This window comes from Callorhinus ursinus, unplaced genomic scaffold, assembly GCF_003265705.2.
Source record: "Callorhinus ursinus isolate GAN/ISIS: 27379988/994484 unplaced genomic scaffold, GSC_fseal_2.0 scaffold4, whole genome shotgun sequence".
Classification (NCBI taxonomy): domain Eukaryota; kingdom Metazoa; phylum Chordata; class Mammalia; order Carnivora; family Otariidae; genus Callorhinus; species Callorhinus ursinus.
In genome coordinates, this window is record NW_027397066.1 from 152,315,333 (window position 1) to 152,327,460 (window position 12,128).

Here is a 12,128-nt window from a genome sequence, read left to right on the forward strand (position 1 = left end):
TATTTAAACTTGAAATATCATACTAAATATCTTATTTTTCCCTCAGGAAAAACAGTCTGGAATTTCATAAATATGATGAATAAGTAAACTTACATTGGCATAAGCACCAGGTGGTAACCTTTTATTGGTAATAATTAGAATGGAGGAAATTAATACATTGGGAAGGGTTTCTGTTAGCAAGAACAGTTGTTAATGTATGACTCATAGATTGGATCTAGAAGAAACTTGATGAGGCTGTTTTGAGCAGTGTGGAAGAGGGGAAGAACGTGGACTTGGGAATCAGACCTAGTTTGACATCCCATCACTGCTTGTTATTGTGTCTTGGACAGGTTCGTTTAACTTTTCTGAACCTTAAGTTTCTCATCTGTAAAACTGGAAGTCAGACTGAAAAAGACAAATACCATATGATTTCACTCATATGTGGAATCTAAAAAAACAAATTAAATGAATAAATAAACAAAAAGCAGAATCAGAGCTATAAATACAGAGAACAAATTGATGGTTGCCGGAGGGAAAGTGGGCGTGGATGGGCAAAATGGGTGAAGGGGTGTGGGAGGTGCAAGCTTCTTGTTACGGAATGAGTAAGTCATGGGGATGAAAGGCACGGCACAGGGGATACAGTCAGTGATACTGTAACAGCACTGTATGGTGATGGATGGGGGCCGCACTCGGGGTGAGCGTGGCAGAGTGCAGAAACTTGTGCAGTCGGGCACCTGGGTGGCTCAGTTGGTTGGGCAACTGCCTTTGGCTCGGGTCATGATCCTGGAGTCCCGGGATCGAGTCCCGCATCGGGCTCCCTGCTCAGCGGGGAGTCTGCTGCTCCCTCTGACCCTCTTCCCTCTCGTGCTCTGTATCTCTCATTCTCTGTCTCTCAAATAAATGGATAAAATCTTAAAAAACAAAACAAAACTTGTGCAGTCACTAGTTGAACACCTAAAATTAACGTATTAACGTTGCTTATACTCAACAACAACAGCAACAACAAAGCCCCGAAAAACAAAAAAGCACAAAGATGACAGCATTTATCAGTGACCTCAGATACCTACCAGTATCTCACAGGTTTTTTTGTCGGGAAGTTTTTCCGAGTCTGGAAAAACTACTTTCTTTTCTAGGTCAGCCACATCAGTCGCCACCCCAGAATCTGACAAGTGTCACTCTTTGGTAGACTTTCCTTGGTGTTTTAATGTTCTTACCTAAAATCATGTGATGCAAATAAGTGTTAAATTTTTTTTTAGAAGAAAATTTTTTATAAGACAGAGGAATAAGAAGTTGTGTAGAAAATGAGAAGGAAGCACTTCTGTGTTCAGTTTCTTTTCAGGTTTTAGGTTTGAGTTGGCATTTTGATCCTCGAGAGAGACCAGTTATTCCTAAAGCTCCAGTTACTGTTTTTGTCTCCAGTTTCCAAAGTCCTTTCCTTTATTTTAAAATTTTCTGATTTTGGCATTGTACCATGATTATGAAAGTGAACATCATTGTTTTGAGGAATTAGACACTGAAGTGTTTAGCATTAAGGGGCATGTCTGCAGCTTACTCTCAGATGAGTAGGAGAAAACTAATATATATTTGTATATCTGTCTGTTTATGGAGGAGGGGAGGCCGAGGGGAGAATGATAATAGTAGCTGTGGTGATGTTAACACTTGGTGAATTTGGGTGAAGGGAGGTCTTTGTGCTATTCTTGCAACTTTTCTCTAAGTTTAAATCTATCTCCATGGCGCCTGGGTGGCTCAGTCGTTAAGCATCTGCCTTTGGCTCAGGTCATGATCCCAGGGTCCTGGGATTGAGTCCCACATCGGGCTCCCTGCTCAGCGGGAAGCCTGCTTCTCCCTCTCCCACTCCCCCTGCTTGTGTTCCTGCTGTCACTGTCTCTCTCTGTCAAATAAATAAATAAAATCTTAAAAAAAAAATAAATCTATCTCCAAAGTATACTGGGCTTGGTTATATCTCTGTACCCTGAGGAGGTATGAGTCATAGTTTTGGGGTGAGGGAGGTTAGAAGCCCCTGGGTGAGCATAGATCAATAGATAATAAGTGAGTAATTCAGTAAGTAGTAATTCACAGTTGTTCCTTTAACCTTTTTCCTTAGCCAGAGCAGAATTCATTTTTTTATAGAAGGCCCTATCTAGTGAGCTGCTGCTGTATCAAAGCAGAGAAAACTACTTGGAAGTGAAATCAGATGATAGAAAGTAAAAACTCTTTAAATTATATACTTGCAAGACTGATACAAGGATAAGCAGAATGCATAAGGCAGAAATATTAGGACTTTAAAAATTATCCAGTGCTCAGATAATGTTTCTTTTTACTGAGAGATACAAGTTAGTTTTCTATATTTAAGGACTCTACCCTGCAAGTTTGAGGTTATTAATTTATCCTTTATTTTAAATTGCTATTTGATTTCAAAGTTAATATTTTGTATTCTTACTAAAAATTTACATGGTATTTATTTTCATTTTACCCTTCAAAATTGTCTTCTAACCAAAAAAAATTTTTTTAACTCTCTCCCTCTTCTTTCATGTCCACAATGACATCTCTTTTGGAAATGCAGAAGCCAGCCAAAGGTAAGAGATTTGCTTTATTATGCAATGTTTGTAAAGATCTTATGTGCGTATTTTTAAAGTACTGGTAATTTTCTTCTCAAAAATATTTTCTCTCTGTCACTTTGGTAAAAGTAATGCAAGCTGTCAGCCTGTTCATAAATCCGAAATCATTTATTGGCATAGGAGGGACTGGAGGTTTATGGAAAAGCTGTATTTGTACTTTGACCAATTCTGGCCAGTTTCCTGGCAGCTACAACACAGATTCCTTTTGTCCTCTGCTGTTCACCATGATTGGCTCGAAACTGGTCGTTCCAGACTGTGGTCAGAACCGTGCTAGGCAGACTCGTCTATGTTGTTCCCCTGACAGCTGGGGACACATTCTCAGGCCACGGCTTCGTCAGGCAAATGTGCTTCATTTTAGATTTGAGCCCAGATTCTAAAGAAACGTCAGTGGAGTGCATCAGTTCTTGTATCTCTCAAGGAATTTATAGGTGTGCCAAAGTGGGCACAAGGACTATATTTTTGAATTGACCATTTGCTGCCATTACTTGGAACTTGTCAGGAAATTCAGATTTTTATCTACATTCTTGGGATTTTGTTTTTGAGTCTGTGGTTGAATTGTAATTCCATTCTCTATTGTTGCTAAAATATGTATAGACACGGCTCTTGGGGACCGAGTAATTTTTTTAATAGTTTAATATGGCACTGGATTTCTTTATAAAAGTAAAAATCAACTTTATTAGTTTTATCTCTTCTGTGAAAAGGTATTGGATTATTTCTGTTTCCTGATTTTTTGATGGAGCCAGAGACTGGAGATTGCAGTAAAGATGTGAGGAAACATTACACGGCCATTTAAAAACTATTCATGTTTTATTTAATTCAATTGTGTCTTAATGTTTAGAGAAAATGTTGACTTGACATAAAAAGTATGGAAGGACCAACACCACATTATTAACATAGTGGTTATGTCTAGGGAGAGGTATCTTGGTGAATGGGAGACCTTTATTTTTCACTTTATATTTTTGTGTTATTTAACTTCGTGCAATGAATGTGTCTTTCTTTACTGTTACTTGAAAAAAGTTTTTTTTTTTAATTTTAAAAGAATAATATTTAGAAAGAAAAGAGCTTGTCTGCTTTAGGAAATTCTTGGCTGACGATTCCTATAACAATTTAAAGATTCCTATAATAGCGAAATTGCTAGGACTTAAAGAGGACCATTCAGCACTGTAAGTAAGAACTAAGTGTTCATTAGTTCCTAACTTTGTACCAGGCTGCGGTGCTTTCATATAATTTGGGGAATGGAGCCAATCCAGCCTAGTGATAAACAGCCTCTTGGCGGAAAGGCTGGTTTCCAATCCCAGCTTCTCCACCTGCCAGCCATCAGGTTCTTCACTTCTTTGTACCTCAGCGTCCCATGAACAGGGCCTAGCACCTGTATTGGCTATTGTAATGGTTACTTTAATAGTAGCTTCTCTACTGGAATTGAGATTTAGAAATGCAGTTGTTAAGGAAATCCCTAAATTAAAAAAAAAAAAAAGAAAGAGAAGAAAGAAAAACCCATAATAATTGAGAGAAGAGTGTCATGTAGAGCCTACTCTCTGATAAGTACACACATATGGTGATGGCACTTTTGAAGTGAGAGCTAGGCTTACAAAAAAGGATAGTTTCTGCTTAACCTTGCTGAGAACAGAATTAAATAAAATTATAAGAGATGAGAGTTGAAAGCTAGTACAGAAGAAACTTAATTTGAACTTCATACTTTATTTATTCTCACCATGCCGTAATGATTCTCACTACGGCTGACGAATGTAGCTTGAAAAGCAGTCCCCTACCGAAATTGTGATACACGGTCCTTTGGGACCACCTTCCATCTTCCTTTTTCTTTTCCTCTTCCCCCTGTTGGAGTGTTGTTAACACAGTGAGCGACCACTCTTGACAGATACATGTTTAGCTTTGGAAATATGTGGAGCACTGTAATGTACAACACAGCGCTTTAACCGGTTGATAGCTTCTGGGCTCCAGGGCTCTTGCCTCTTCCTGGGTATTTTCAGCCATTGGGCTTCGCCTCGCCTTTTGGGCCTAGCTAGCCCATCACTGCCCCCTTCCAGGGAAGAGACGCCTCCCTTGCCTGATGTTTTGCAAAAAGGTATGAGTGTTCTGACCATTTTTTGCTTTAAAGGTCTTCTTAACCAGTTGTCCTGGTGGTTGTCCCCAGGGCTCTCTCGTTGCTCATTTAATTGTTCCCCTGGTGCCCTTCCAGAACTGGTCTTACCTTTGCAGCCACTCTTCTGCAGTGTTTTGGCCTGTGGTCTCCATGTAGCCCCCACTCCACCCCATTCTGTCCCTCATCGGTCTCATTGCAACTATTTTTCAGGGAGTCTCAATTTCTCATCTAGGTATAAGCGAGAAATCTAGTTTTCAAAAACTTAATTCTCCTTTCCCCTCTTCTTTCTCCTTTTGGCCCTTTCACTTCCTATCTCCCTCCATCATTTTGAGTTGATTTCAGGTGGGAGAGGGATATAGGCATGTATACTTAATTTACCACCTTAATCTACTTTCCTTTCTTTAAAAAACTTTTAGACCTTTGGTCCAGGTAGCCTGTGCGTTCAGACAGATGTAATCTCCTACCAACTCCAAACTCATAGCAGGAACAAAGAAAATATTTCTAAAATACTAAAATCATGTCATCATATTAAAAAACAACATAATGTAACTTCAGAGACTAGCTGAAGCCATGTATTTACTGGGTGTTGGGATCAGAGGCAGGTTCTCAGAGGTGATTAGTTCACCTCTTGCAGATTAGAGGGGGCCTGATGTATGGGAGGACTGGAAAAATCAGTGAAAACTGATTTGAGTTAGGCTCCAACATGAATGAAGCTTTAAGGAAGGAAAGGGTTCTGGCCACCAACATTGAGCTGTATGTGTAGATTGGAGGGCGTGGAGATGTTGGACTTCGGGAAGACCGAAATCTGGGCTTCTGTAGCTGGGAGTGGCAGTGTGGCTAGTCATGTAAAGGTGGCCAGAGAGAGAGGAAAAAAACAAGCAACCACATAAACCATAAAACACAAACTCCCAATTAAGATGCACTTGCAAACTGACATAAAGGCCCAAGAGGAAAACTGTCAACAGGAAGAGAGGCAACAGACCCAAAAATTGGAGAGTTTGAACTACAAGCTGAAATGATTTTAAAAACAATTACACTTGGGGCGCCTGGGTGGCTCAGTCAAGCATCTGCCTTGGGCTCAGGTCATGATCCCAGGGTCCTGGGATCAAGCACTGCCTTGGGCTCTGCAGTCAGTGGGGAGTCTGCTTGTCTCCCTCCCTTTTCCTCTGTCCCTGCCCCCCAGCTCGTGCGCGCACTCTCTCTCAAACAAAAAAAAAAAGGTTTAAAAACGATTACAATTAAAATCCTTAGAGACTTAATTATAAATATGAAATCCAAAAGAAGAAATTCAGTGAAAAAAACTTAAAAGATTGCAAAAAAAAGAAGTATGCGTATTTTGGCAAGTAGTAAATGTAAAAGATCCAAACAGAGATCATCTATGATGTCCCACCAGGTGGTATTAACCACTAACCATATTCTAGTGTGTATTCTTACAGCTTTTTATCTGTATAGATTTTGGTACAAACATGGGATCATGGTCCAGACTTTCATAACTTTTACATTAATCTAGAAACATTTTCTTACCAGTATTCTGCAGTCTTGAAGCTGTGCAATATTGCACATGGGTGTGATGATTTTTTGAATCTGCTATTTTATAACTACTTTCAACTTGCCATAATAATCATCTTTACATTTCATTCTTATAAAAATATCTTTATTTTCTCTGAGAAAGTAAAAATGTAGAGAATACATAAAAACATAAAGAAGACAAAGATCACTAATCTTACATGCAGAAATAAACTTTCTATGTGTAACTATGTATGTGTTTGTTTGTATATGTGTATATGATAGTCATCATATTACGGGTTTTGTAACCCCTTTTTTCACTTAACATCGTGAAGGGTTTTCCATGTGAAATAAAGGTCGGTATCATTTACAGGATGCTTAGTTGTTCATTGTAAAACTGTACCATAAATAATTCAATTAACCTCCATTGTTAAGACAGTAAGGTATTTTTATTTCACTACTATGGACAGCGTTATCAGTGTTATAACACTGTTATAATATTATAAGTATGTTAAGGTTTTGTTCTTAGTATATACTGTATTTTTGTTTTTCAACAGGTGTTTGCATATGATCACTGTTTCTGGTCTATGGATGAATCAGTCAGAGAAAAGTATGCAGGTAAGTACAGCATCCTATTAACTACTATAGAAAAGGTGTTTGAATTTTTTCCCATAAAGTATTACAGCATTATTTTGTGTAACTTTAAGAACTGTATTAAGAATTTCCTCCTGTCTCTGCTGTTTCTACAGTGATGGGGAAATAGGAGATTGACAGTGTGCTATACACAGTTGAGGTTATCAAACACATTCCCAGACCTTACATGGGACGTGGAGCACAGTAGCCACTTAGACTCCCTTAGATGTCTGTGATGTGGTCTGGAGAGGCGACTTGATATAGGAAAGTTGAGCAAGGGGAAGAGGAAACCTGTGGTTTAGTCTAGGCTCTGCTCCTGCCTGCTCGGAATTCTGTTACTCCCTTACCCTCCTCAACAAGACTGTCTCAAGCTCCTTTATTTATTTTTTTTTAAGATTTTATTTTTTTATTTATTTGACACAGAGAGAGACACAGTGAGAGAGAGAGCACAAGCAGGGGGAGTGGGAGAGGGAGAAGCAGGCTCGCCGCTAAGCAGAGAGCCCGACGTGGGGCTCGATCCCAGGACCTGGGACCATGGCCTGAGCCGAAGGCGGTCGCTTAACTGACTGAGCCACCCAGGTGCCCCTCAAGCTCCTTTACACCACAAATTTAGGAGTGCAGGGCCAGCCTTTTAATGTGTTTCATTCCTAACTGCTTATGACAGCTGTTTCTAAGCAGGATCTTTTAAATATTGAGGGTCATAATTGTATTGGCTTTTGTCATGAGACAGAGTAGTACTATAGCAGGTTCAAAAAGCTCAGGTTAATTTGCTCTAGCTGGCTCAATGGATTGCTTATGGATTGCTTCTGTATCGGAAGTAAGATGATGATATACTAATCTGGGAAATTAACTAGGAAGTGGGGCATAATGGAATGTTATTTATAGCATTCAAAGTATAACAAACATAACAACATCCAGTTCTTTCATAGTATATTCAAGACTCAAAGAGAGGTTGAATGACTTTGTTTTATTAACATATTTAATTTAGCCTGTGGAGGAGAATTTGGACCTATTACTTTTGTTCATGACTGAAAGCTAGAAGACATTTTCAAGATAGTCTTCCCTCCTCTAAGTAGTATATGTATCATAGGCCCTATTAATAAAAATTATCATTGAGGAAAAGGAGAGGAGATTGATATGTATGATTGTTTTGAATTCTAGTGCCCACTAAATAAAGCATTAGCTGGTGATACACGGTTGAATTCAGGTCCACGGAGGTCCCTAGTATAAATTTTAGATATTTATAATCATTGTTTATAAAATTAGCAGTTCATTAGCTTTTTGCATTGCAGAGGATTTTTGTCTAGTGTTTATTAATTCAAGTTCATATCATCAGGAACTTTTTACTCATTTCCTATCATGCGCTAACTAGATAAATACTCGAAGGCCATAAGCTTTTGGAAGCATTTATCAGGTCTAAAAATCTTGTTTGGAGATAGCCAATTTGAAAAAGTTCATTTTTAAGGGGGTTGTTTTTAGTTTTCAAAAAAATTGTTCATATGTAGTTTTGGCTTAAAATTTTCTTTCTTTTAAAATTAATTAATTTTTTTATTATGTTCAATTAGCCAGCATATAGTACATCATTAGTTTTTGATGTAGTGTTCAATGATTCATTAGTTGCATATAACACCCAGTGCTCATCACACGTGCCCTCCTTAATACCCATCAGTAAAATACCCTTTCTTCTTTTTCTCTCTCTCTCTTTCAGGTCAAGATGATGTTTTCAAGTGCCTTGGGGAGAATATCCTTCAGAATGCTTTTGATGGTTACAATGCATGTATCTTTGCCTATGGACAGACTGGTAATGTTAAATAATATATTATTTATTAAATATATATAATATTAAATATATGTATTTAAGCTTTAAAGATCATAACAGAGAAAGTAACAAAGAGAAACATATTGTTAGCATCTTATCAGTTACAGTTGATAAGGAGCATTTTGACTTCTGTACTTCTGTACTTCTGCAGTTACCAGGAAAGAAAATCTATTTAAAGTGAAGGAGTCATTTTTTTAAGCGTGTATGTATAGCTTGTCCAGTTGAAAACTATTCTTTATGGAAGAATGCTTCCAATATTTTTTAAGAGGCAGTGTGTGATTTGGTTAAAAGAGCATGGATTTTGAGCCAGGGTAGCCATTTCCAGCCTAGATCCTAGGCAGCAGTTCAGTTTCCTTATCTGTAAAGTATTGGTGAGTACAGGCCTTCCCTATAGGGTTGTCACAATGAGTTAACATCGAAAATTTATAGAAAAGGCCTGGTCCTTAAGAAATGGTGTTTTTGTTTTGTTATTATGACATTGATAAAGCATCAAGTGATAAAAGTAGCAATTTGAAAAAAAATGCATTTAGAAAAGCATTGCTACTAAAGAAGGATAAAGAGTTGTATTTAAGTTAGGACTAGGCATGATTTAATGTTTTCCTTTCTATTTTCCTGTGTTCTCTGAATTTTCTTTAATGAATATGTATTTTTGGTACAACGGAGAAAATAATTTTATAGTAGAAAACCAAAAAAACCAAAAAACTCTTTGGTTTCTACACTACTGCCAGAGGGTAGTAAGTGAATTTGCTCTGGGGTCTATAGGAATAATGTGTATTTTTTGTGCAATGATTAGTGGTTGGTAACAGTCACATAGTATTCATCATATGGATCTTCCCAGTTAATTTTAGAAAGCGACTCAGACCTTACTGTTTTCTGGTTCTTTTAGGTACTTTTTTAAAGTATGAAGATGGTTAAAGAATGTTTTTATTTTCTTCCTAAAAGATGTTTACTTTAGATTTTACATCTGTAATAGGAAAGCTTCTGTATTAGTCTCGTCATTTTATTTGGATATATTTCTTATTTTCTTTTGGGCATTTTGCTAAGTGCTAGTAATTTATTTATGAGCAATGGAAAGAGGGTTATGTATTTAAACTTCTCAGAGGCAGTGATAACTATGATTTCTACTTTTTAGGATCTGGAAAATCTTATACCATGATGGGCACAGCTGACCAACCTGGATTAATTCCAAGACTTTGTAGTGGACTCTTTGAACGAACTCAGAAAGAGGAAAATGAAGAGCAGAGTTTTAAAGTAGAAGTGTCCTATATGGAAATTTATAATGAAAAAGTTAGAGACCTTCTTGATCCCAAAGGGTAAAGGACTTTGGAAACTAATGTTATAGCATTGTGGACTAAAACAGACTTAGAAATTGACTCAAGTGAAATTTTTTATATTGAACTCTGGTAGAGAGTTATTTATCTAGTGATTGTCTTTGTTATTTTATCTGTTTATCTAGTTACTGTCCTTGTGATTTTGTTTTTAGTCACATTGAGCAGCTTCCTGCATTCAGTTCTGGCTTTTGCATTTAGGGCTGAGTTAGGGCAGGGAAGTATTGCCAAATGCATGTATTTGCCTGATACTGCTTTTCTCAGGTATATCCAAAACCACAAACAAAAAATATGCAATGAAAATTAAGTTACTTAGTATCAGACTGGTATCCTTAATCAAGTAGGGTTTTTTCTTTCCTTCTTTTTTTTAAAAAAAAGACCAAGAAATTTCAGGTGGAATTTAGCTGTTTTTTTTTTCTTTGCAGGCTATGAAGTAAGGGAGACACATAATCAGAGATTTAAAACCTGGGCTTTAGGATAGTTCATTTAAAAAATTCCCAGAGAAAAAGAGTGTCCCATTTTACGGCATAGACTTTGAAAGAGAAGTGGTTCGAAAGTATTAGAAAGCTAAGAAAATGCTGTTCTCACTCTGTAGTCATAACTGAACCTAATGAGGAAGATAAGACATCTCTGAGGAAATCTGTCCATTGCACAGAGTTTTCCGAGTCAGATTTTAAGGAAGTGCAACCACAATGAGAAAGAAACCGATAATAACCACAGCCTGTGGCTTATGGATATAAGAACAGTGTTCATAAGGTCAGAGAGCCAAGTGAGCTGAGGTTTTCCAGAGAGTGCGGAGTTACCAGGGGACATTTAGTTATGTTTGGGTGAGAAAATGACCAAAGAAAGGTGGTCTTAGAAGCAGTGCATCGTAGTGATGCCCAATCAAGAAAACATGTCAACCCCTCATTGGCATCTCTTTTCTTTGACAAAGATGATGGCCTTTCCCAGTGACATTCAGTTGGTACTTAAGTGTTTCTCTGTAAAACTTAACATCTGTTCAATGATCATTATTATGTGCTGGGCCCTTTGCAAGTTGGAAAGGAAGATCTCACAGCGTGGACGGAATGAGTTTTGGAAACAAATAATTATAATACAATGTAATAATGCTTTTGTGAAAAGAGGTGTATACAAAATAGGTGAGAGCAAAGAGGGAATGAAGAGAAGAGAAGATTCCATGGAAGGTGCTTGATGATTTTTGTGCTGAGAAGGAGTTTGTCCGCTAAGTTAGGTGAGAACCATTCAGGCATAGGGGACAGCCTGTGCTAGAGCATGGAGGTGTGAGAAATCACTTGCTTGGAGAGTGACCCCACTGTCCAGTGTGGCTGGGGGGCACCAAACGTGAAAGTCAAAACAGGAAACAAAAGGAAGCCTCTGAGGTAGGAAGGTTATAGCCTAGGTACCCACATCTTGCTGAATATTGTGTCCTTGTACTTTTCCCAACTCTGCCCTGAATACTCGTCCTTGCACCTTCACCTCTGTGGAAGAGCATCACTTCCTTTGAGATCCCAGACCTACTCTTGCCAGAAATGCTTAGCTGAATTCATTTCTGTGTTTTGTATTCCACAGTGCTTGTGTGGAATCGCTTGAACTTTATCTACAATTTGCTCGGAGTCTTTAGTAATTTCTTCTTATGTTTGTCTTGTGTATCATTAGTAATGAACAGCATGGGCTTGGGGTTCACATAGCTCTGCATCCAGGTCCTCTAATTACCTACAGAGCAAGTTCCTTTTGCTTTCTAGGCCTCATTTGTACCAAGGGGATGATAACATTACATAATATCACAGAGGGCTGTTGTGGTGATTGGCTGGGATGATATACCTGAGGTCTTAGAACATTTACTTAGTAAGTGCTCAGTAAAGTGCTAGTTGCTACTGCTGTCTCCTCCAGAAAGTTTCTTGAGGATTTTTCCATTGTTTTTGAAGAGTCAAAGTGAATGGATTAAAAACTCTAAGGGCGATCCCTTTTTAGTGAAAGACTATTTGAGAAAACTTAGTTGTTTTTTTTGTAAGACTTATTTATTTATTTATTTCAGTTGAGCATGGAACCCAACATGGAGCTCAATCTCACAACCTTGAGATCATGACCTGAGCCGAAATCAAGAGTCGGATGCTTAACCGACTGAGCCATCCAGGCACCCCAAG

At 38.0% G+C, this 12,128-nt stretch overlaps 1 protein-coding gene across 1 annotated transcript in view; it reads left to right on the forward strand.

Moving 5' to 3' along the window:
* Window positions 1–12,128, forward strand: part of KIF13B (kinesin family member 13B) — a 197,595-nt gene that overhangs the window by 62,175 nt on the left and 123,292 nt on the right. Inside the window, exons 3-6 of the mRNA XM_073892528.1 lie at window positions 2,543–2,555; window positions 6,762–6,822; window positions 8,546–8,638; window positions 9,789–9,969. Of these exons, the coding sequence (XP_073748629.1) occupies window positions 2,543–2,555; window positions 6,762–6,822; window positions 8,546–8,638; window positions 9,789–9,969 (348 nt within the window). The remainder of the gene's footprint in view (window positions 1–2,542; window positions 2,556–6,761; window positions 6,823–8,545; window positions 8,639–9,788; window positions 9,970–12,128) is intronic.